Source organism: Thalassophryne amazonica, chromosome 11 (assembly GCF_902500255.1).
Source record: "Thalassophryne amazonica chromosome 11, fThaAma1.1, whole genome shotgun sequence".
Lineage (NCBI taxonomy): Eukaryota > Metazoa > Chordata > Actinopteri > Batrachoidiformes > Batrachoididae > Thalassophryne > Thalassophryne amazonica.
This window is the reverse complement of record NC_047113.1, coordinates 51,677,705-51,704,258: the sequence shown is the minus strand read 5'-3', so window position 1 is coordinate 51,704,258 and position 26,554 is coordinate 51,677,705. Positions and strand designations below refer to the sequence as shown.

The following is a 26,554-nucleotide window of genomic DNA, read 5'->3' as shown; positions in this document are numbered from 1 at the left end:
TCAGTTAATTCAAAATGCTGCAGCTAGAGTACTGACGGGGACTAGAAGGAGAGAGCATATCTCACCCATATTGGCCTCTCTTCATTGGCTTCCTGTTAATTCTAGAATAGAATTTAAAATTCTTCTTCTTACTTATAAGGTTTTGAATAATCAGGTCCCATCTTATCTTAGGGACCTCGTAGTACCATATCACCCCAATAGAGCGCTTCGCTCTCAGACTGCAGGCTTACTTGTAGTTCCTAGGGTTTGTAAGAGTAGAATGGGAGGCAGAGCCTTCAGCTTTCAGGCTCCTCTCCTGTGGAACCAGCTCCCAATTCAGATCAGGGAGACAGACACCCTCTCTACTTTTAAGATTAGGCTTAAAACTTTCCTTTTTGCTAAAGCTTATAGTTAGGGCTGGATCAGGTGACCCTGAACCATCCCTTAGTTATGCTGCTATAGACGTAGACTGCTGGGGGGTTCCCATGATGCACTGTTTCTTTCTCTTTTTGCTCTGTATGCACCACTCTGCATTTAATCATTAGTGATCGATCTCTGCTCCCCTCCACAGCATGTCTTTTTCTTGGTTCTCTCCCTCAGCCCCAACCAGTCCCAGCAGAAGACTGCCCCTCCCTGAGCCTGGTTCTGGTTCTGCTGGAGGTTTCTTCCTGTTAAAAGGGAGTTTTTCCTTCCCACTGTAGCCAAGTGCTTGCTCACAGGGGGTCGTTTTGACCGTTGGGGTTTTACATAATTATTGTATGGCCTTGCCTTACAATATAAAGCGCCTTGGGGCAACTGTTTGTGATTTGGCGCTATATAAAAAAATTGATTGATTGACTGATTGATAGGAGAAAAACAATAAACTCTGATTACGTGGGAGAAAAATTATAAGCTCTGATTAAGTGGGTGAGCTGAACAGAATCAGATTTAGACCATATTAAGTTAAACTTGCTAAAATGCATGGATCAGTGTGAACTGTATTATTGTTACATCTATCCTTCTCCCTCATCCAAATGAGAATATATACATACAACTGGAAAACGCTACAAAGATGTACTTAAAGCCTCTCTGAAGGGCTACAGGATCGACCCTGGGTCCTTCGAGAAGATCGGCAAAGACCGTGCTCAATGGCGCAGGTCCTGCGACAAGGGATGCAAGCTGTTCGAGGAAGCAAGGACTACCAGGCTGAATGATCAGCGTCAACGTCACCATGCTGCTCTTACTGCCCCACAAGAGTCAGTTTGTCTGCAATGTCTGTCAGCAGCTTTGCACTTCGCGCATCGGGCTGATCAGCCATCACAGACATTAAGTGGCTAGGGACGGAGAGCCATCGAAACAATGGCTCAATCCATCATACTTGTTACATCTATCCTTCTCCCTCATCCAAATGACAATATATACATGGGAGGAATATAATGTTCCATTTCTGGATGATGGACAAAGACTACTTTGGGGGCACTCGTCCTACAAGAAGCAGAGGCTTTCTCCCCCACAGCTAAAGGTTCTCTTTAGCTTAGTTCAGGGTCATTTCCTAGAGACCTTGGAGCCACACTTGTTCTATTTTCTTTTCATGTATGTTTTTTGTTTTGGACTGTTCAGGGAGCAGACCTGTTAATTTTTGTTTTGATAATATCAACGTTACATATGCAGATTAACTCATATGACTACTGGCACAGTGAAATTCATCTCATATGATGTCAATGGGCTGTTGAATCCAGTCAAATGTAGTAAAATCCTGTCAAAAATGAAGAAGGAAAAAGCCTATGTAGTATACCTACAAGAAACTTGCTTAAATGACAATGAACATAGAAAACTGACGTGCATGGGTGTCACTAATTTATGTTTTTCATCCAATAAAACATGACATAGAAGAGGAGTTGCTATCATTATTTCTAACAGGCTAAATTTTGAAAAGAGCTTTGAAATGAGAGACAAAGACGAAAGATTTATTCTAGCAAAAGGAAATATAGAGGGTAACTTGGTTACTTTATTAAATATATACGTACCACCTGAAGTGATGTTAGCTTCTTTAAAAAAAAAATAATAATAATAATGATATGGTAACAGCAACAGAAGGAATTTTGATCTGTGGGGAGATTAAAATATACACCTACAACCCCAGTTAGATAGTTTCAATAAAAACACATCGTAGAAAAGTCCCTTCATAAAAAAGTAAAAGGCACTGTTTGAGGACATTGGATTTGTAGATATATGGAGAAACTTCTTCCCCAACAGAAAAGACTATACACACTACTCTGCCCCACACTCCAATATAGAAGAATCGATTACTTTCTAACATTTGGATCAGATAAAGATAAAAGACTGCGGAATTGGGACAATGGATCAAAGTGATCATGAACCTATTTACTTATGTGTCAACTTTAACCTGCAGGTGAAGAATACTACATGAAAACTAAATTCAAGTTTATTAAACAATTCTCAATTTAAGGAAATAACATGTCAAAAAGAAAATCAGCCTCTACTTAGAATTCAATGATAACGGTGAGGTCTCACCCCCCCCCCCCCCCCCCATCCTGTGGGACGCCCTAAAGGCTGTATTAACAGGCAAAATTATTGCATTCTCATCATATTAGAAAAAAATAATGAATTAAAAAAATGAAGAACTGCAAAATAAATTAAAGGAATTGGAGAGAGGGTTAGGGTTAGCGAAAATGTATTAGAGGATATTTAAAAAAATAGTAATGAAATTAATAATCTAGCCACACAAAAAAAATTTAAAAAAATAATCTAATGTTTTTAAAAGAGACATTATGAAAGTGGATCTAAATCTATGAAGATATTAGAAACTGGAAACTGAGGAAAAAAATGACAGAAAATAGAATTCATAGTCCCAGTTAGTGACTTTAATCCACACAAAAGTGATTCACGATTGACATTCAGGGATGAAAGTGGTGAAAAACAAAAAAGCTGGAACCCAAAATTCCACCCCCACCCCCCGCATGAAAATTTTTGAATTCTAGAAGCTCTGAAATGCAATCGGGGGCTATTCCAGACAATAAACTGCAGTGAGTGCAGCATCCATTTTGGTGAGGAAAAAAAAACCTGAGCCTGACCGATATGGATTTTTTGAGGCCGATGCCGATAATATTTGGATGAAAAAAATGTTGATAGCCAATAAATCAGCCGATTTGCCAATAGCCGATAAATCAGCCGATATTTTTTTATGAATAAAATGTTCTTTTTGGGACCCTTAACAAAAAAAGGTATGAGCTAAAAGCTGAAGCGCTGTCCTCAAATTGATTAACTTTATAACAGAGAAGAATTTTCAAGTTCAACAAAATGCAAAAATGCAATTGGAGCAGTTAAGGGCTATTCAAACGGGCCAACTATTAAGATATTACTCCTGAAAACGAGCTTTGGTTTATCACATAAGGTAAATCTGCCCTACGATTGGATTTTGGAATACCATGTGACGGAGAACCAATTCCGATTGGACACTCACATTGCGCACGTCATCACACATCTTCTATGAGGAGTACCAAGATGGCCGACGGTGGATTGAAAGTACGCGGGGCTAACTTTTCAGCAAAAAAAAAAAAAATACAAAAAGAAAAAAATGTAAGTTTGTATCTCATATCATTAAAAAGTTATTTACAATTTAGTAAAGCTTGGTCCCAGCCGTCGTATATGACGGCATTGGCCCCAGAGGATTAATGGCGAACGGCAGTAATTCCCAGAACCCTTCCGGACGGCCAGTGAATCTGGCAGTAAACGAAAGTTTTTCATGCTGGATATAAGGTCTACACAACATGGGCTTAAGAAAAAGCGTGACCGAAGCAATGAAGCACATTTGACACATTACTACATAAAATGAGTTAATCAAACTGAGTTGAACTGAAATGGGAGAAATGTGGGGTGAATGTAATCGCAAAGTTATTACAAACAACATCCTTATAAACTTACTTGTATGCTTTTGTCAGCTTTTGTCATCAGTGCAGTGTGACAGCGAACTACGGGGGCCGGTGATGAACACATTTAAGCAGGGGTGTAAGCAGCTATCAGTTGAATGGATTTCTCGCAACACAGATAAGAACAGATTGCTGGTGCAATCCTATAACTCTCAATGGAAAAGTATAGAAGAGAAAACATGTTCTACTCCCATACAGGCAATAATCTACAAAATTACATAAAAATTATTGACAATCCACGGGTGAAAATGTACTCTTAAAATCTGGAAAGCTACCATAAAAGAACATAAATTAGAAGGTGATATAATAGTTCTTAAATAGTCTTTTAAGTCTATCAAAATAAGTCTATAATTAAAAGTAGTTAATTCTTTCACCAAAGCATCAAATCTAGGCTTGCATCTTAGATGGTACCTTCTGGCAAATTGCAGCCCGACTTTCAGGTCTCCTTTTCAAGAAAATCCTCCTCTAAACACTTAATCATGAAGCTGTATAACTAGGGATGCAAAATATCCTCATAAAATCAACAATAATAAGAATAATAATATTAAAGCAAACAGAGCTCTGGTATCGGAATAGTATTGGTATTGGCAAATATCCAAATTCAGGTATCGGGATCGGATCGAAAGTGAAAAAATGTGGGTTGGTGCATCCCTAATCTTGGTATCCCTTCAGATGTCTCCACCATTCTGTTCCCCACACTGGTCCTGGGTTTGGTGTTGTAGGAGGATGAACAGCAGATGAAACAGGTGTTCCAACTTTCAGAAGGCTGTCCGCTTTGCACGAGACATGCACCTTCCATGGGTACGCCAGTGGGGCATGCTTTCATTTTGTTTGCCACCCACCTTCGTCAAAGACAGAGCGTTCATAGCCACATGTCCAACCTAAGCACGACTGCAAAATCTCTTCCTACTGGCCTTCTCCAGCATTTCCCAGTTGCCCCTTGTTACATTTGTCAGTGGATTTTGTCACTGGGTTACCTCCTTCCTCCTCATAGTGGCCGACAGATTCATTAAGATGGTTCATTCTGTATCCATGCAGAAATTGCCCACATCCAAGCAGACAGCAGAGGCACTAGTCCAGCATGTGATTTGTCCGCACAGACTTCATAGGGACACTGTGTCTGATCATGGCCCTTAGCTTGTTTCCTAATTTCGTAGGGGGTTTTGCAGGTAAATTGGTGCCAGTCTGCAAGTCTGCCTTCTGGGCACCGCCCCAGTGAAATAGGCAGACAGAACAGTACAGTCAGGAGTTAGAGACAGTGTTACAATGCCTTGTGGCCAAACAGTTCTCATTGTGGGCTTACATTTTGGTTTGGGTTGAGTATGCCCATAAAGCCTCGGTCCCACCGAATAATGAAGGCTGAAGAAGGAGCCACGCATGGGTGTGGGGTGATTATTTGAAGAATGACCCACGTTTTCATCTTAACAAGTATCCACTATGAAGGTGCCACTATGTGCCTCTCTGTACCCCGCATGTGCCGCGTAGCAGCCTCTAGTGAGCCACGACTGACCTGTCATTACAACCTCGAATGGCTCGCATCAGCCACACTAAGCCACGTAGTGCCATGATAGCGCCATGTTGGCGTACGTTTAGGCATGAGTTTGGTCCAAACCTCCAGCCCTCCCACACCTGGTCCCTTCAAAGTGTGGGTTTTCAATTCAGATTCACAGCAGCATTTAAAGATGTCCCTTTTTTTTTTTTTTTTTAACGCAGTCCAAAAATAGACACTCCATCACAGTTCCGCAGTTGTGCGCCAGGCTGCAGTCCACCTGTAATGCACCAGACCAGCTAGACCCGAACCAGGGGTTCCTGGAGAGCCGCCTCTGTGCTCCTTGCTGGCTCCGCGGCTCTCTGGCTCTTTTTTTTGCGGCTTTAAACACACAAAACTATGTTTGTCTGTTTATTTCTGCAAAATCGCTCTTTTGCGCACGCACTGCTGTTGTCCTTTCATGGACTCTCTGCTCTTTCTGGCTTCCGTTCCATTCATGGCTTGCTGGTTTTATTGTTTCACTGGCTTTAAGCACAATCATTTTTACAACGTGATTCCACTTTTGACTTTGTGTTCGTCTGTTTATTTCTGCAAAAGCGCTCTTTTGCGCGCGGTGCCGTTCTGCGTACAGAATGAGGTGGCCGTTTTATTATATACACCTGTGGATCATTTTCAATATATATATTTCTTTATTTCTTCCACAGCTTACAAGTCACCATGATACAACTTTTAACTTTGTGTTATGTCTTCAAAATCACTCTTTTGCGCGCTCTCCACCTGTGCTGCCGCACAGCTCTTAGCTGCTCCACTGGAGTTATTATCTTCCATGGCTTTAAACACACATTCACTTTCACGCAGTCACCCAAATTTTAACTTTGTGTTCGTCCAATATTGACTGAAATATCACTCTTTTGTGAGCTGGCGTTCTGCCTAAATGCTCGTTTGAAGCGTGATGAGGAGTCACTACTGCCTCACTGCGTCAGTGCGCACACACAGCGGAGGTCATGTGATACATTAATTCCAGAAGTGATTACAGGTATTTTCGGCATCCAAGGTTTGACAGAAAATGATTAATCCGCTACAAAATAATTATTTTATATAGAGTCCAGCGCACAGAGCAGGTGGAATTTGGTGCGCAAAGAGGAGACCTGCTCCAAAAATAGCCTCTCGGGTCCTGCCTCAGTGCGCACACACAGTGATCCATTAACAAGATATTAAATCAACATACAGACATACTTTTATAGCAAGGAACTGTTTTATCAAGCTATAAAAAAAAACATTAAAAATAATTACCTTAAGCTGCTCAAAATACATTCCACATGGAGCAGGAAAGAGGAAAAAAGTGTCCAGATGAAACAGTCCTCTGTGATGCCAGAAGTGATTAGAAGTGTTTTCATCATCCAAGGTTTGGCAGAAAATGATTAATCCACTACAAAATATATAGAGTCCAGCGCACAGAGTAGGTGCAATTGTGTGCGCAAGAGGAGGAGCCGCTCCAAAAATAGCCTCTCAGGTCCTGCGAAGGTGCCAGGCGCACGGATAATGGACTTTTTGCAGACTCGTAAGCACCACACAAATGCCTCTAAGCCGTCGCAGTAACTCGAACACAAACTGCGCCACGCTGTTGTTGCTAAATTTTGAACATCTTGAAATTAGCGCCACGCTCAGAGAGGAGCCTCGTTAACTGAAGATAATGCCTCTAAGAGCCACTCTGAGCCACTATAATGCCACGATAGCTCACCAAAAAAAAAAAAAAAAAAAAAGGGTGCGTGGCTCCTTCTTCACTCCTTCACTCGGTGGGACCGAGGTTTAATTCACCACCAGTCATTGGTCACATTCTGGTGTTAGTTCTGTGAGCACTATTTTTCTGCTCCTTTTAGTGTTGCCTTCTATGTTTCTGTGGTTTGTCTCCTCGTGATCTCTCGTGTGTGCTGTCATGCTCCTCGCGCTTTTTAATGTTTTGCTGCTTATGCATGCGGTTGGCTTTACTTCCTGGTCATTGGGTTTCACATACACGCTCACTTCCCAGTTAATTGAGTTATACTACTTAATCATCACAAACCCTTCAATTCCTGGTGTTGAACTTTTCATCAGTGTTTTCTGCTCAGGGGTTTTCTGCTCTGCTACAATAATTACAGGGTACTGATAATTGTTTGCAGTTATGCTAAAGATGCATATAGAACAGTACGTCAATAGGACCAGAATGGGGGGGTCTGCATTTCTGAATGTTTTAGCATGTTATCTAGTGCCTCTTAAAGTCTCATATGGTCTTTATTGCTTTTCTCTTTTGTCAGCAAGTATTGTATCATTTCAGGTGGCAATGACAAAAACATCAGAAATATCAGCTTCTCTCCTGGGGGGGGGGGGGGTTTAGCCACACAAGTTGCAGCATTTTCTTCATATCTCACTGCAAACAGTCCCTGGGTAAAGTTAGAGCCAGAGTATAGCACAGAATAATCTTTGGATGAGCCATAATGCATATATTGATGATCAATCAATCAATCAATCAATTTTTTTATATAGCGCCAAATCACAACAAACAGTTGCCCCAAGGCGCTTTATATTGTAAGGCAAGGCCATACAATAATTATGTAAAACCCCAACGGTCAAAACGACCCCCTGTGAGCAAGCACTTGGCTACAGTGGGAAGAAAAAACTCCCTTTTAACAGGAAGAAACCTCCAGCAGAACCAGGCTCAGGGAGGGGCAGTCTTCTGCTGGGACTGGTTGGGGCTGAGGGAGAGAACCAGGAAAAAGACATGCTGTGGAGGGGAGCAGAGATCGATCACTAATGATTAAATGCAGAGTGGTGCATACAGAGCAAAAAGAGAAAGAAACAGTGCATCATGGGAACCCCCCAGCAGTCTACGTCTATAGCAGCATAACTAAGGGATGGTTCAGGGTCACCTGATCCAGCCCTAACTATAAGCTTTAGCAAAAAGGAAAGTTTTAAGCCTAATCTTAAAAGTAGAGAGGGTGTCTGTCTCCCTGATCTGAATTGGGAGCTGGTTCCACAGGAGAGGAGCCTGAAAGCTGAAGGCTCTGCCTCCCATTCTACTCTTACAAACCCTAGGAACTACAAGTAAGCCTGCAGTCTGAGAGCAAAGCGCTCTATTGGGGTGATATGGTACTACGAGGTCCCTAAGATAAGATGGGACCTGATTATTCAAAACCTTATAAGTAAGAAGAAGAATTTTAAACTCTATTCTAGAATTAACAGGAAGCCAATGAAGAGAGGCCAATATGGGTGAGATATGCTCTCTCCTTCTAGTCCACATCAGTACTCTAGCTGCAGCATTTTGAATTAACTGAAGGCTTTTTAGGGAACTTTTAGGACAACCTGATAATAATGAATTACAATAGTCCAGCCTAGAGGAAATAAATGCATGAATTAGTTTTTCAGCATCACTCTGAGACAAGACCTTTCTGATTTTAGAGATATTGCGTAAATGCAAAAAAGCAGTCCTACATATTTGTTTAATATGCGCTTTGAATGACATATCCTGATCAAAAATGACTCCAAGATTTCTCACAGTATTACTAGAGGTCAGGGTAATGCCATCCAGAGTAAGGATCTGGTTAGACACCATGTTTCTAAGATTTGTGGGGCCAAGTACAATAACTTCAGTTTTATCTGAGTTTAAAAGCAGGAAATTAGAGGTCATCCATGTCTTTATGTCTGTAAGACAATCCTGCAGTTTAGCTAATTGGTGTGTGTCCTCTGGCTTCATGGATAGATAAAGCTGGGTATCATCTGCGTAACAATGAAAATTTAAGCAATACCGTCTAATAATACTGCCTAAGGGAAGCATATATAAAGTGAATAAAATTGGTCCTAGCACAGAACCTTGTGGAACTCCATAATTAACTTTAGTCTGTGAAGATGATGAGGATGCATTTTCAGTGCAGATACAGAAGTCAGAAGAGGAGGAGGAACGTGAAGAGAATTCAAAATAAATGAAGTGCACTGAATTATTTAGATGTACAATATGAGAATTCAGCCTACCTTTTAAAATGAAGCACAAAATAAAGCCATGATGCATCCACCCTGACCCACCCACTCTACCAATAACCACTACAGGGAATCTGAAAAGGTCTGTGCATTAACTGATCAATGCACAGCGAAACAGAGGTGCAAAAGAGGTTATGGGTTTGCCCCTGTGGTATCACTTTAGTTTCTCAGGCATGAGTCATGCAAATGTTTCCGGGCTCCCCTACTATATTTTAATCATTCTGCAATCCCACTACCTGCCATTCATTCCTTTACACTGCGTTACCTCACTAAATAAATTCATTAGCCTGCTGTGTCTTGTGGATGACTTGTTTTGGCTGGGTTTCCATTACTGGGTAGCCAGCAGGAGAATAGACAGAGAGAGGGGAAAGAAAGAAATCGGACTAAGCAATTGTTTGCCAGCCAGTATGCAGTACAAGACTTATGGTAGTACAGCTAAGCACAACTCTGATCAATATGCATTTCCCCTAATCAAGCAGGGCTGATAAATCAAATAGCACTACATTCCTTATATGGGATCTGTGCTCTCCAGATGTACAGTTGTCCTAAATGATTACTCATGAGATATTTGCATGTCATCAGTTGGGGAGAGCAGTTACTGTTATGTTTCCAACAGGTGCTGCAAGTCCACAGAGGCATTCAAGCATAACAAATGCCGGTGTTATGCTACCACTACACAACTTCAGTGCCATGTTATGTCAAAGCTGAGGGCCCCGGGCCTGAAGTTTTCATTATGCTGTTTATACACTGCGCAACAGAGCGGAGGTCCCCCTAAGTGGTCAAATCATGCGATATCAGGCAGGGTTCAAACAAGACGACGGTGCCTTATTATCCCCTGAATGTGTACATGCGGAACAAAGCATAAGTTCCCCTTCTTCTCAAAGTGTTTTTAACCAAAATGAATAAACTATATTTACACAAATTTACTTGAAACGATTAGTTATTTATTATTGATAACTTATTTATTCTTGAACATTTTAAATGAAATATTAATATGCATTTATTGACTTTTTAAATTAATATAAATAATGAATTAAATATATAAAAGTTGTCTTTGACTGCAGCTACAGAAAGTTTATATGCAACACTGATCAAGCATGCAAGATTAGGCCTTCTGGTTACAATTAGAGTTTCAATGATTAATGTATTATTAATCAAATACCAAGTTTGTTGACAATTTGATTATCAAATAGACATTTTTTAATATCCAATTCTCTGATTCCAGCTTCTTAAACTTGAATAATTTTTGGTCGATGTTATTGCTTCTTTACTTCAATCTGACAGTAAACTGAGTATCTCTGGGTTGTGGACAAAACAAAACATTTGAAAGAGCCATCTTGAGCTCTGGAAAACACAGATCAACATTTTTAACCATTTCTGACATTTTAAGGACCAAACGAATAATTGATTAATCATGACTATTATCAACAGATTATTCAACTATGAAAAGAATAATTTGTTACAGCCCTAATTACAATTTTTATAATAATTCAATGAGCAAATATTGATCACAAAGAAAATAAAAGATACTGAGCTGTTGCTTTGGCAAATGTATTGTCATGAGTCTGTGATGTTCTCTCACTATTCAAGGCAGGGGCTTCCACACAATATTATCACATTTCTGCCAGTCTCCACCTCACAGATCACACTGCTACGTTCAAGGGCTTGAACGAACATCAAAGCAAATTGTAATTTCGCATTCCTGTCACAGAGTTACAACCTCTGGAGCTTCCCCCTGATGAAAAGCCCAACCCAACTCATTCCCACAGCTTCCTTGAATGATTTTCCAAAGACACACTCATACTTTAGTAATACTGTCTCCCATAACAAGAAGATCAATGAAGACATGCACAACATCCTTACACCTTTGGTATGAGCAACATACATTCCCCTACACTGGGGAGACCACATTTTCATTACTGAAAACCAGGACACTCGGCCCGGCAATGAGACACTCAAAATATACTCGACGTTAACTCAACGATGTTCAAAGATGAAAAACAATTTAAACCAGGACATTTTCATCACTTTCTAAAAAAAACAAAAAAAAAAAAACGGCCAGGACATGTCCTGGGAAAACAGGTTGTTTGGTCACCCTGCCCTACATCCTTTTCATGTGCAAATATTTCCCACTCCTATGAGCAAGGAAGCTGGTATGAATCAGTTGGCAGGGAAGCAGCGAGCCAGAGCCTGAGATAACGGCAGTGTGCATTGATGACAGGGTGGCTGGCTGCTCTGCACAAAATATTATTTACAGCTCCCACTGAAGAGAATTTACAGCAGCAATCCTCCCTAAAAGATGAGAGGAGAAAAAAAAAGCTGATCTGGCAACACAGAGTCCAGGAGGAGGGTCAAGCACTATAATTATGATATTGATTCTGCTTATTCAGTATCTCCATTCATACTGCCCACATAAACTGTGTGGTAATTAAATCCAGTTTGAAAACAGTTTACTGATGTGCAATAGAGAGGCTTTAGTGGCAGCAAAAGTGGTTTTGCCTTTAGAAAACTGATTGTGCAGATACTCCACTTAAGTAGTCTCCTCACAACAGAATGGTATGTGGAGCACAATCAACTTTCCAATGGCAGCCATTAAGGTGACTGTAAAATATTATATCGTGGACCAAAAAACTAAAAAGAAACAGCACAAAAATCTGAACCAAGTACATACTGACAAGCCAATTGGCACCAAGTGGTCGGACACAAATGCAGGATTCAGGTCTCAGCTTTACAGAGTTTTGTCAGGGCCTGTGTGGGTCAGTACACAAAAAGACAGTGCAAAACTAGCAACAATAACCAAAGCAATAGGCAGAGACAGGATCCAAAAACAGGCAGACAGGGCGATACACGGTAAAGCAAAAACTGGACTGTGAAAACAAATGCTCAAAAGTGGCACAAGGCACAACAACCTCGCAAGTGAGAGAGGGAGAAGGCGTAATTAATAAAGCGGACGTGATCAGGGAAAATGCACTGCAGGTGTACGAGGGAAGATCCAGAAAGAGGCATGGCCAACAGGGAGAGAAGACAGGAGGAAAACACCCAGTACAAAAAAGAAATCCAGCCACCAAACCCCACTGCAAAAAACTAACAGCATACCCAAAATAGCAAACAATAAACCCCACAGACCCAATCATGATGCATACTATTATATCCTGAATGCAGTGTGTTCCGTAACAGCAGTGGCTGATGGAGTTGCCATGTACGCCACATAAAGCAGCCTGCTATCCGGTTGTTAAGCTCTGACGTAACGCATCATATGATAAATCTGTTTCTGGGTCCAAAGACCTGCAAATTTACAATTAAAGTTACATCTGTGTGATCCTTTTAAGGATCTACAGTTTAAGTTTAGTTTGTGTTTACAGTGTGCGCAAACCTCCGTCTCTCCCTTCTCCGCCTCCACCTCCGTTAACCGCATTCATCTCTTTCTAAGGTAAGAACCCTTAATGAAACTTTTTATCCCCTATCCTTTTACTTTACATATTGTATTATGTACAGGTAAAACATACATGTCTGTTTGTGAATAAAAAAATTATTTATTACAATAAACAGGACGTTAAAGTGCAAACTTCACTCCCCCCCCGAACGACATGAACAGGAAGCGATCGCAGCCCACAGCAACTCCCACTGAAAATAACAGAGAAACAACCTGAGCTTCTGGCATTTTTACATAAAACAAATGTGATAACTTCTTGGCCAGGACTCCCTTGAAAAAGAGATTGGTAATCTCAATGGAACTTTCCTGGTTAAATAAAGGTTTAAAAAAAAAAACAACAACAACAACAACAACATCTAAAAACCCAGTTAATAGATCCAGGAGAGTTTTAGGCACAATATACAAAGAGTTTTATGTTGCAATGTTAATGCTGTCGTCCATGTGCAACGGTTTAAGTGCAGCCTGATCAGAGTGTTAATGACAGCGCGCACCTTTTTTTGTTTGGACCTGGAAGTAGAAAATCACATGATGCATTATGGATTACTGCATATCTAACATGTAAGTTTAAAAAAATGCTGCGACTTTATCCTGTGTGTGTACGGGAGCATGCACAGCAGCCTTGGTGTCAGTCTCTGTGACTGCATTCTCTACCCTACTAGGTAATTTGTGGAACAACCTGGCAATGATGGCTCACATTCACCTACTCACACAATAATGTCAGGGTGCTGTTATGCAATGCCCTCCACTGTACAACAGAAGCAATTTGGTGATTAAGCACCTTTCTCAAAGATACTTTAGTGATTTTAAAGTCTTTTCTGAAACCTGAGCTTATGACCTTTTCTGGGCACAAGTCTGTCCTCTAAGTGGGCTGCCACGCAAAGCGCTCACCTGCACTCAGGGGAACTAACCTTTAGGCCACCACTTCCCTATATAGTAGTTCTGTATTTTTTTTAACCCACCCTAGTCCTAAAGGTTTAAGCATATGGAGGATTATGGTTTACACGACATGAGAAACATGACAAAATTTAACTTTCACAGCAACTGCACATAACATTAACATTGCTGATTTCTGATATTGAAACAATATTCAAGAGAAAACAAATTCCATCCATCCATCCATTTTCTTCCGCATTATCCGGAGTCGGGTCGCAGGGGCAGCAGCTCAAGCAAAGCCGCCCAGACCTCCCGATCCACACACACCTCCCCCAGCTCCTCTGGGGGAACCCCAAGGCGTTCCCAAGCCAGCCGAGAGATGTAGTCCCTCCAGCGTGTCCTGGGTCTTCCCCGGGGCCTCCTCCCAGTGGGACGTGCCCGGAACACCTCTCCAACGAGGCGTCCAGGGGGCATCCGGAAAAGATGCCCGAGCCACCTCAACTGACTCCTTTCGACCTGGAGGAGCAGCGGCTCGACTCCGAGCTCCTCCCGAGTGACCAAGCTCCTCACCCTATCTCTAAGGGAGTGCCCAGCCACCCTGCGGAGGAAACTCATCTCGGCCGCTTGTGCTTGCGATCTCGAGCCAAATCTCATGACCATAGGTGAGGATCGGAACGTAGATCGATCGGTAAATCGAGAGCTTTGCCCCCCTACTCAGCTCTCTCTTCACCACGACAGTCCGATACAGCGACCGCATCACTGCAGATGCTGCACCGATCCGTCTATCGATCTCATGCTCCATCCGTCCCTCACTCGTGAACAAGACCCCGAGATACTTAAACTCCTCCACTTGAGGCAAGGACACTCCACCAACCTGAAGAGGGCAAAGCACCTTTTTCCGGTCGAGAACCATGGCCTCGGATTTGGAGGTGCTGATTTTCATCCCGGACGCTTCACACTCGGCTGCAAACCACCCCAGTGCACGCTGAAGGTCCTGATTTGACGAAGCCAACAGAACCACATCGTCCGCAAACAGCAGAGACGAGATTCTGTGGTTCCCAAACCAGACCCCCTCTACACCCTGGCTGCGCCTAGAAATTCTGTCCATAAAAATAATGAACAGAACCGGTGACAAAGGGAGGCCAACGTGCACTGGAAACAGGTTTGACTTACTACCGGCAATGCGAACCAAGCTCCTGCTGCGGTCGTACAGGGACCGGATAGCCCTTAGCAAAGGACCCCGGACCCCGTACTCCTGGAGCACTCCCCACAGGGTGCCCCGAGGGACACGGTCGAACGCCTGAAACGCCTTGAAAACAAATTCAACCAAACAAATAGCAACAACAACATTTTAAATCTTAAGTCTTGTTTTAAAGATTGCTGTTTAACATGACCGCCTAACTTCATTCAGTAGGCTATTCCATAACATTGCACAAACTGAAAATGCTGTATGATCTGATATCTTTTTCTTAACCTGTGGTATAGGGTGGGCGCTAAAGGGGTTAAATGAAAGAGTATAATTCTACTTCTGGGGAAAGCCCTCGATTATCCCCATCAGAAACTTGGTACTTCCTCCGAGTTTTTGGGCAAATTACATGGCAAAAATGTAAACCAGATGTAGGGCTGAAACAATTAATCGAGTACAGTAAAAGCTGCATTTAATGGATTCACAGACAAACAGAGCATAGCTTGCATTTACTGTTTGGCATGCTTATGTATTTTGGGTCAAGGATGAATGGCGCCAAAACAGAACACTGTTATTATGACTAATAGTTTTGGAGAAGCTAGGAATATTAGCTAACGTTGCTAATTAAATTTTAGACTAACACCTTTCCAGCAGGGGGCAGTAAATCATTTTATATTAAAAGCGTAACTAAGTGCATATAACTGTAAATAATGTTAAAACTGTATGGATGACACAAGAAAGTGAAAACACTTATTTCCATTGTGGTCCATCCATCCATCCATTTTCTTCCGCTTTATCCGGAGTCGGGTCGTGGGGGCAGCAGCTCAAGCAAAGCCACCCAAACCTCCTGATCCACACACACCTCCCCCAGCTCCTCCGGAGGAACCCCAAGGCGTTCAAGCCAGCCGAGAGATGTAGTCCCTCCAGCGTGTCCTGGGTCTTTCCCGGGGCCTCCTCCCGATGGGACGTGCCCGGAACACCTCTCCAGCGAGGCGTCCAGGGGGTTGAGTTGCCCGAGCCACCTCAACTGGCTCCTTTCGACCTGGAGGAGCAGCGGCTCAACTCCGAGCTCCTCCCGAGTGACCATTGTATCCATTGTGGTCCATTAAAAAAAAAAAAAAAAAAAAATCAAATGACAAAACAGAAGTAATAATAATATAAAAATAATAATGGTAATAACAATAAGTGTGTATATGATAACAACAACCTAAACAATTTATACATACATTAAGACAGTAAATTACATTAAAAATGACACAACAGGAAAAAAGGGGTTGAGTTTTTCTTCTAAAAATTGTTGAGGTCCAAGGTTCTAAAAACATTCTGGACTGACACACCATTCCAACTTATTGCCACCCTTGAAAAATGTCAGCTATCCATTTTAGAAACACTACCCAATCTAGAGCCTGCGGATTCCCACGGGCAACACACTAGTATGTATAAAATGGACAAAATCCGTTACGTATAACAAACAAAAATCTTTTTTTCTGTCCACTGCGGAGTGGTACCTTAAAATCCTAAAGACTGTTAAATGCTTCTGCAACTCTGTAACCCGTGTCCATGAAATGACGTCGATGTGCGCGTGACCCTTTAAAATTCTCCATCTTTATGCAATTTGCCACAGGAACAGTGGATTAATTTGTCCCTCATCAAGCTCCACTTCTTCATACAATCATCAACCCCCAAAACAACAATATGTTTTGTACAATTTCCTCCATGAATTGTGGGTCATTTGAGCATCTTTTTCTGACTCCTTGTTTTAAAGTTGGTCATATTTGCGGAGTTTTCTGCCAAACATATTTGATCCATGATCGAAATGTAATTGGCGGGGACACTGCAAAAACCTTTAAAATATGAAGGGAGAGGAAGAAGTGAAAATGTAGAAGTGACAAATCACCGCCCTTGCGGTCTCAGTCATTTAGCAGGTGCACGTCAGGCTCCAGGGAGGGTTCGCACCCATGCAGAGGGCTGTGATCTAAAGGGCCTGTCACAGTGGCATATTCGTAGAGCTGCTCATTACAGCGTATCGTCTACGCTGTAATGAGCAGCTCTCCGCCCACTTCACGAGTTCTTTCTCAATACGCAGCAGTATGTTGAGGGCTACATGCGTAGGACGGAAAAAATTAAACCTGTTTTTCTTCAGCGTACAGCACAGCATGGAGCCTTCACACGAGTACTCGCAGCACCGTGCTACTGTCCGCTATTGTGAGCCCACCCACGCTTCAACATGGTACTGTGCGCCACTTCACCTCTCCCTGTTGTTCTTCTGGAACTATAAATACTGCAAGATCGTTGCTTCACTTTATCATTGTGGACTGATTATATGAGGACTGTTTCACTGTGTGTCGCGCGCGCTCTCCCTCCCTCCCTCACTCACACTCTCTCTCTCTCTCTCTCTCTCTCTGTCTGTCTAATCAGAGCTGTGACTCTTTAAAATAAACTCGCATTCGCTGCATTAAAAAAAATAAATAAATAATAATAATAATAATAATTTTAAATGACTGTTTTTGAGCCTCGCCACACCATGCAGTAGAGAACAGAGCGCACTTCCGCAGAGGCAGAAAATAGCACTGAAACTGGTACAGCATGGCACACGCGACTGTGTGCACACATTAAAATGCGAACACATGCAGCGGCAAGTATGAATGAACACTGTTAAAAGCCGAGTATGCGCGTATTTCGGGCGTATTTAAATGAAACAACGCTGCAATGAGCAGCTCTACGAATACGCCACTGTGACAGGCCCTTAAAGCGGTTTGGTTCGTGACACCCAGGGATATGTGTGAAACTTCACACCATATTACAGCGCAAGCAACAAGCAACATTTTGTTGTTAATCACCAGCCTTGAATTACGCCCTGCCTTGTTTAGGAGCCGGGTCTTGAACACAGTTTGAAAAACGTAAATGGCCGGGCTTTTAATCACAGAAATACAGTACCCACTGTATATTTAACCATTAAAAAAAATTATTTCTGTCTACTTCTATCAAACTTTTAAATGATGTTGCCTGAGGCTGTCGGAACTGTATAATGATCCTCTGATGTTTACAGGGTGTGTGCAATAGGAAACCACAGTCTCGTTTGAATCCCTTTGTGATATCATGGCATTAGACCATGTCCAGGGACAGCCTGCACAAACACAGCATCAGTTCTAAAAGAAAAATGGTGTACCGTTTTGTTTTCGGCTGCAATCATAGAAGCAGTCGCAAAAAGTGCAATTTTTTTGGTTCCCAGTGAAAAAGGGAAGACAATGCAAATGGGAGAGGTTGTGTTGATAAATTTTAGCATACACACCTTGACAGAGCTGCGGTCTCTCGCCTGCACAACAGCCTTGACATGTTTAAGCTTTGTATCATAAATCTTCACTTTTTCTTTGCATTTTCACTTTGTTTGTAGTGTAATTTGCCCAAAAACTCAAAGAAAGTGCCATGTTCCTGATGGGGACAGTTGAGGGCTGTCCCTGGAAGAATTATACTCTTTCATTTAACCCCTCTGTGCCCACCCTCAAACGAGACTATGGTTTCCGATTTGAGTTAATGCGTAATGCTGGGGGGGGGGGGGGGGGGGGGGGGTTGTGACGTAAGTCTGTTATGTGTTATTTATGCTGTTATGCCCATCTATTAGTCCGCTATATAGATTGCTTTTACTGTACAAGACAAATTTTCCAATGGGACAATAAAGCATATGTAGCAGCTGCATTCTGCGTTGTGTTGTTATGACTGCCCATTCGCTCCCCTCAGGACACGAACTCACGATCTCCGGCATGGGAGTCGGACTCTCCAACCAGAAGGCTAAAACCCAGTGCTCTTGCCTTGTGACCAGAGAATCCTTTTAAGCTATTGGGAGTGAGGTTTATTACTAAGGATGTGAATCGTATAACAACTCAAGATTCAATTCAATTCCGATTCTTGGGGTGACGATTCGATTCAGAATCGATTTTCGATTCAAAGAGCGCTGAGAAATAGTTATATTACTTAAAAATGTTTATGTTTAAGAAAATGCAGATTTACAAGGTTAATCAAGTGATTCTAGATGTAAATTTACTTATCTGCTTTGCTCGTTCACAGCTGGCTGGCAGTTTAGCGCAGCGCTGGTCAGTAGTCGGCAGATACCGCTGCTCCCCTCTTTTAGCTCCGGGTGATGGCGTAGCATGTGGGCTTGCGGATTTGAAGTGTTTCCGAAGTACTTGACTTTCATTTTGCAGATTTTGCACACTGCATAAGTCATGTCAAGCTCCTTCTTACGCAGCAAATAATAAAATCCAAAATGCGCCCAAACATTTGTCTTCAGCAAAGACGGTGCTGGCTGAATTAGCTCTTCGTCCGCAATGCTAAGCTGCAGCTCACGAATGTTTGAAGCATGCCTGACCCCCCCACGGGCACGCTGTAGTACGGAAGAAGCCGTTGCCTGACAAACAGTACACGTAGCGAGTAAGCAAGAAAATGTTTAAAAAAAATGCTTTTTAAAAAATCCATTCTTGGACAGTTTGGATGGATTCAGAATCGTAATAAATAAGAATCGCGATTCAGACGTGAATCGATTTTCTCCGACACCCCTATTTATTACCTACATCTGCACAGCGACACCTGCTGGCCTCCGTTACACTCACCCCCCTAAACTCACTCCCATCTGGGTCACAGCACCATTGTAGCAGCTCTGCAATCTGTGTTGTGTTTTTATGACTCCGCCCATTCGCTCGCCTTGGGACGCGAACTTACGATTTTCGGCATGGGAGTCGGACTCTTTAACCAGAAGGCTAAAACCCAGGGCTCTGGCCTTGTGAACAGAGAATCCTTTCCAGCTACTGGGAGTGAGGTTTACTAACTACATCTGCACAGCGACACCTGCTGGCCTCCGTTACACATATCCTATAGTACTCTGTCTTCTGTACCTGTAAAGTCCCTTCGGCTGCTCCCTTGTTTTACACTCAGGGTCACCGCAACAAATCCGAGGTGGATCTGCATGTTGAATTGGCACAAGCGCCAGGTGCCCTTCCTGAGCAACTACACATTACATGGAGAAATGTGGCAGGGGTGGGGTTTGAACAGGGATCCTTCCGCACTGAAACCAAGTGCACTAACCACTTGGCGTACCTGTAGCCTGTGCATATGTGTGAATGATCTGTAGCAAACCAGACAATAGTATCATACAATTATCACTTCTGTAAGGCACACACCAATCAGAGGAATTACAGTAACATTCCATCCCTTACACTTCACAAATCAACCCCTGAGGACTAGATTAGGTCACAAAAACTTCTCTCCCCTGACTTCATGGCTTTTTACAATTTACTCTATGCTAACAACAGCAGAAGTTAGACAGGACCTTCCTGGGAAAGAAAGTAATGTGTTCAATCAAACTGGATTGTTTCTCAAACATTTGCATCTGCTTAGAAGAGAAAAAAATACAAGCTTAGATTCTTTTTAGGCATCATCACTGCAGCTAAAAGGCTAGCATGGTGTTTGCGTTTCGTGTTGATGCATGCGTGGCACACATACCAGCCGGTTTAATCCTCTCCGCAGCATCTTGGTGTTGTCTTCTTTGATTTGAGGCCAGTGATGAAATGTGACGTGTCCGCGCGGAGACTCTCCTCTCTCCTCCACGGCGCCTCCAGAGAATAACTTTACATGTATGTTAGTAAGCCCGCTAGCTCCTCGGCTATCTACTCTCTATTCTACGGTTAGTTCTAGCTATATGAAAATCCGCAGCGGCACTACATCGTTTCCATTTGTTATAATTTGGGGATGTCAGCACCGTTCGCATTCTTTTTCCGCCTCGCGCTGCCTCTAGTCGCGCTTCCCTCCGCTCGCGCCTGAAACACTCCCTGACATTTCCCACTGCGCCCTGTTGCTGAGACTCACGCGAATCATTTGTGGCGCCCGAACACTCCCTGCGCCATGCCAACAAAAACTAACTTCTCCCTTGAAGTGGCCACCAACAGGTCGCTTCCTCCTGTCAAAGAATTTTCCACTCTAGAGCAGCAGCACCAAACCCCCCAAAACAAGCTACACCCGACGAAGGTGCGGCAGCGACTCCTACTTCTTCTTCTTCTTCTTCTTCCTTTCTTCCTCCTCCATCTCCTCCTGCATTTTCTTCTTCGAGGGTTTATTGCGACCGATTATCTTAAATGTCACGTTACTGCCATCTTCTGGATTTAATTGCAGCGGATTTGCCCGACCAGTACGAGGGGTTTCCCCAAAAGTTTTTTTTTAACCCTCTTGTCATATTTAAACATCACTAGCAATCAAACCTCTCAGTGCTTTACTCAACTTTTCATGATAATGATAATTTTCATGAATGTTTTGTCTGTGAGAAAAAAAAAAACCTTTATGAAAATTACTTTAGAAAGAAATTAACATATTGGACACAAAGTATAGAAAGCAGTAAAATAAAAGCAAACTCAGAAATTATAAGTAACAGGTAGAACATAAAATGTAAGCCTCTTATATATGTTTATACAGTGCTAATCAGGTAACAGCTAATTAGCAAAGCTAACTGTTTCATTAGTTGATTAGCTTTTTGGGTTAGTGCTTAGCACTATTGCCTCACAGCGAGAAGATCTCAGGTTCCCTTCACACCTGGTCCTTTCTGTTTGGAGTTTGCATGTTCTTTCCGTGTTCTTGTAGGCTCCCGCCGGGTGTTCCAGCTTCCTCCCACTTCCAAAAACATGCTAGGTGAATTGATGACTCTAAATTGACAATATATGGCCCTGTGATTGATTGGCTGCCTATTCAGGGTGTACCTGCCTCTACCCTTATGGTGGAGCATCTCACTCATGCTCTGGTCTCCTACAAGAGGCCAGGCCCAGGAGGTTGAGGGTCCTACGCAGTGTCTTTGTTGTCCTATGACTGCACTCTACTGAACAGAGACCTCAGATGTACCTGGAATCTGGTGGGGGTCATTCTCCCAGTTTGAGGGTCACAGCCCTGAAAGCTTAGACTTTGGTACTTCCGGTCTGTATTCAGCAAAGTTGTTACCAGACACAATCCCAGGTACTGCTCCTGTCAAAGTATGCTGTCCCAGCTAGCATCTTGCACCCTGCCACTACATGCAGAAATGTCTCAGGTGCGTCTTTGCACTTCACCTCAGGTCCTGTCTGCTTTGGTAAACCCCTGCTTGTAGACCTGGTGCTCAGGGTGTGTTCTTGTGCTGCTGTGTCCTTCAACCTTTGCGGGTCATTGGTAGGATTTCTTGATGTCAGACACCTTTTCTATCTACCAGGAGCACATGCTATTGACTTTCTCTTCTTCTTCTTTACCACCCTCAGCCTACTATAGTCTGAGACACACTCACCTAGCAGTCTGTCTCCAGGGGCCAGCTTCTTGATGTACTCCTGGATGCAGCTACACATGTGCCATTTTATCAGACATTATGTGTGTTGAGTCCATTATGTCTGCTGTATCTCCAAGAAACTTATGATGAATTTATTTCAGTTTTTATTCACAACACTCACATCTTTACACACACCAAGATAAATGCCTATTTTAAACAGCAGGAAGATTCAAGAAATTGATTACCTTATTTTAGAATTCAGTTGTTATATAGCCCATTTATTATGCTGCTAAGAGTCAAGCAAAGCAGTGTGTGTGTGTGTGTGTGTGTGTGTGTGTGTGTGTGTGTGTGTGTGTGTGTGTGTGTGTGTGTGTGTGTGTGTGTGTGCGTGTGCGTGTGCATGTGTATGTGTGTGTGTCTAAGACAGATTTCCTTCAAACCTGGTGGGAATATTACTTGGACAGATATCTAAAGGTGATTAGATGTGAGTAGTTTGGTCACAGGTCAAGGAAAACATGGTAAGAAAAAACCCCAAGACAAAGCATTTTTTTTGTATATCTCAAGAACCAGCAAACCTAGGTGGGTGATCTAAAGCACTGATCATCAGAATATTTAAAAAAGCTTTTAAAGCAAGGGTTTATTTACTTAAAGCAGTTGTAAAAGGTTGAAACGGTACCAAACATAATAGCGAGGCCTATAACAGATATTGGACATGATTTGGAAAGACACACACCTGTCTACATATAAGGTCCCACAGCTGACAGTGCATGTCAGAGCACAAACCAAGCATGAAGTCAAAGGAATTATATGCAGACCTTCGACACAGGATTGTCTCGAGGAAAAAATCTGGGGAAGGGTACAGAAACATTTCTGCTGCTTTGAAGGTCCTAATATACACAGTGGCCTGCATCATCTGTAAATGGAAGAAGTTTGGATCCACCAGGACTCTTCCTAGAGCTGGCCGTGCGTCTAAACTGAGCGATCGGGGGAGAAGGGCCTTAGTCAGGGAGGTGACCAACAAACCGATGGTCACTCTGTCAGAGCGTCAGCATTCTTCTGTGGAGAGAGGAGAACCTTCCAGAAGGACAACCATCTCTGCATCAATCCACCAATCAGGCGTGTATGGTAGAGTGGCCAGATGGAAACCATTCCTTCGTAAAAGGCACATGGCAGCCCAGCTGGAGTTTGCAAAAATGCACCTGAAGGACTCTTAAAATATTAGAAATAAAATTCTCTGGTCTGATGAGACAAAAATTGAACTGTTTGGTGTGGATGTCAGGCGTCATGTTTGGAGGAAACCAGGCACCGTCGCTACAGTGAAGCATGGTGGTGGCAGCAGCATCATGCTGTGGGGATGTTTATCAGCAGCAGGAACTGGGAGATTAGTCAGGATTGAGGGAAAGATGAATTCAGCAACAGAGACATCCTGGATGAAAACCTGCTCCAGAGCGCTCTTGACCTCAGACTGGGGCAACAGTTCATCTTTCAGCAGGACAGTGACCCCAAGCACACAGCCAAGATATCAAATCTGATTGAACATCTCTGAGCAGATCTGAAAATGGCTGTGCATCAACGCTCCCCATCCAACCCCATCCATGAGAGGTGTGGCAAAGAGGAATGGGCAAAACTGTCCAAAGACAGGTGCACCAAGCATGTGGCATCATATTCAAGAAGACCTGAGGCTGTAATTGCTGCCAAAGGTGCACTAACAAAGTACTGAGCAAAGGGTGCAAATGCTTTGTACATGTGAATTTGTATGTTTTCATTTTTAATAAATTTGCAAAAATGAAAAAAAAAAAAACTTTTTCACGTTGTTATGAGATGTTTTGAGTTGAATTTTGAGGGGGAAAAAATAAATTTTCGCCATTTTGGAATGAGGCTGTAATGTGGGAAAATGTGCAAAACATGAAGTTGTGAGTACTTTCTGGATGCACCATATAACCTGGTACAAGACAAATGACATAACGAGCTAACGCACATACAAAGGGGAAAATATATGCTAACCAAATGACAGAACAAAATGAAAACTGAATTCATAAAAAGTGAAAATGAACTGAATCCCAAATCCTCCTTGGCACATGAAGAGATCTGGTAAAACATAACGAGGTAGCTCCCAGATTTAGGTCTCCCCAGCCCCCAGCCATGTCTTTTGCCTAATCAGGAAGGGACCACCCCAGCACTGCAGGTAACACAAGACAAATTAGAAACCAAAAACAGTTTGTGTAAGCCTACAATGTTAAAATGTGTACACACCATATTAAACAATGTAAGGTTAAAGCAAAATATCATTTTAAATTAAACAAACTATGTGATGGTTATTTGAACATAATGTAATTAACTGCAAATTATAATATGCAGCAAACAAATGAAATGCAAGAGAAGAATGTTGGGGGATATTACCCTGTGTGGCTGTCACAACTGGTATGAATGACTTCAAAATGAAGTCATCCAGAAGTCATATAATGAAATCAAACATCAAAAACACCATTACAGACGTATATATTTACATGTACATTTATATTGTTGTGTGTAGAGCACCCATGCATCAGCGCCCTGATCCCTTTCATTTTACTGTGGTTTTGTAGTAGACTCTAAATACACTCTTCTTGTCCCTGTGGAATCCGGAGATAAGCATCAGCACCAACATGTCTCAGGGCCTATAGGACTTACTCCTGTGTGATGTGTCATGGATGGCAGGGAGGCACAGATAATCCCCTCCAGTTTGGACCATGTGTCACAAATATAAATATAAAAATGTTTATGTTTGGTTGTGACAATGAGGGTGGACGAATCAGGGAGGTTGCACAATATTTTCTACATGACTAATGTCTGGATAGCTGAAGAATAGCAGAACTTGGTGGAACAAAAAGTGTCAGGGAAGGGGGTGGATCCTGAAGAGGAAATTTCATATGACTGTTGTTCTGAGAAGCACATTTATATTTCTTTGTGAAATGGTTTGAATGACCTTTGCAGTTATTTGAATGTGGCAGCAGTTTTTGCATTTGTGGCTCAGTTACCTTCATGCTGCCATTTTGATATCTGAGATAGGTGGAGCATGTTATGTGTCGGACGCGGGCGGAGAACCGACCCAGCGTTTGACAGGACCCAGCATAAAAGAAGCAGAGCACGGTTCAAAGGAAAACAAGTTTTAATTAACATAGTGTATTAAGTGATAATAACCCAAAAGTCAACGGTCTGGCGAGGTGGAAAAACGGCGCGCTCCCAGCAGCGCAAAAGGACCGGAGCCACAGCATTTCTGGACCCAAGGACCCCGCCGACACCCCCAGGTGGCCGCAACAAACCGAGTCTGTGAAAGAAGAAATCGTAAGGTGAGTCCAACACTCTCCACACAGAGAGACAGCTCAAAGGTGCACACAATCAGCAAAACACTTCCTGGCCTAAATGTACGAGGTCTGTCAATAAAGTATAGGTCCTTTTTATTTTTTTCAAAAACTATATGGATTTCATTCATATGTTTTTACGTCAGACATGCTTGAACCCTCGTGCGCATGCGTGAGTTTTTCCACGCCTGTCGGTGACGTCATTCGCCTGTGAGCACTCCTTGTGGGAGGAGTCGTCCAGCCCCTCGTCGGAATTCCTTTGTCTGAGAAGTTGCTGAGAGACTGGCGCTTTGTTTGATCAAAATTTTTTCTAAACCTGTGAGACACATCGAAGTGGACACGGTTTGAAAAATTAAGCTGGTTTTCGGTGAAAATTTTAACAGCTGATGAGAGATTTTGAGGTGATACTGTCGCTTTAAGGACTTCCCACGGTGCGAGACGTCGTGCAGCGCTCCCAGGCGCCGTCATGAGCCTGTTTCAAGCTGAAAACCTCCACATTTCAGGCTCTATTGATCCAGGACGTCGTGAGAGAACAGAAGTTTCAGAAGAAGTCGGTTTCAGCATTTTATCCGGATATTCCACTGTTAAAGGAGATTTTTTTTAATGCAAGACGTGTGGACGGATTGCAGCGTCGGCTCGCAGCCGCTGCGACGCTCCGCCACAGGAAAAACACCTCCGTTGGAAGCCTTGAGGACAAGTTGGAACATGTCCAGCTGTTAAACAATTTCTCATATACTCACTCCACTGAAAGCCATCAAAAGCCACCTGGATTTTACAAATGGTTATCAACACGGAGGTGTTTTTCCTGTGCCGCCGCACCGCGCCGGCTCCGTCCCGACGCGCGGACCCGTCCGCACGTCTTTCATTAAAAAGATCTCCTTTAACAGTGGAATATACGGATAAAATGCTGAAACCGACTTCTTCTGAAACTTCTGTTCTCTCACGACGTTTTGGATCAATAGAGCCTGAAATGTGGAGGTTTTCAGCTTGAAACAGGCTGATGACGGCGCCTGGGAGCGCTGCACGACGTCTCGCTCCGTGGG

General features: G+C 42.7%; 1 protein-coding gene across 9 annotated transcripts in view; it reads right to left on the bottom strand.

Annotated features, from left to right (window-relative positions):
* atp11c (ATPase phospholipid transporting 11C) overlaps positions 1 to 20,655 on the bottom strand; it is a 140,211-nt gene extending 119,556 nt beyond the window's left edge. For all 9 annotated transcript variants that reach the window (XR_004563607.1, XR_004563609.1, XM_034181660.1 and 6 more), the window contains exon 1: positions 20,397 to 20,655. Coding sequence is in view for 7 of the 9 variants with exons in the window: in XM_034181660.1 (XP_034037551.1) it covers positions 20,397 to 20,423 (27 nt within the window). In the remaining 2 variants the exon portion in view is untranslated. The remainder of the gene's footprint in view (positions 1 to 20,396) is intronic.
* Between the last annotated feature and the right edge of the window lie 5,899 nt (positions 20,656 to 26,554).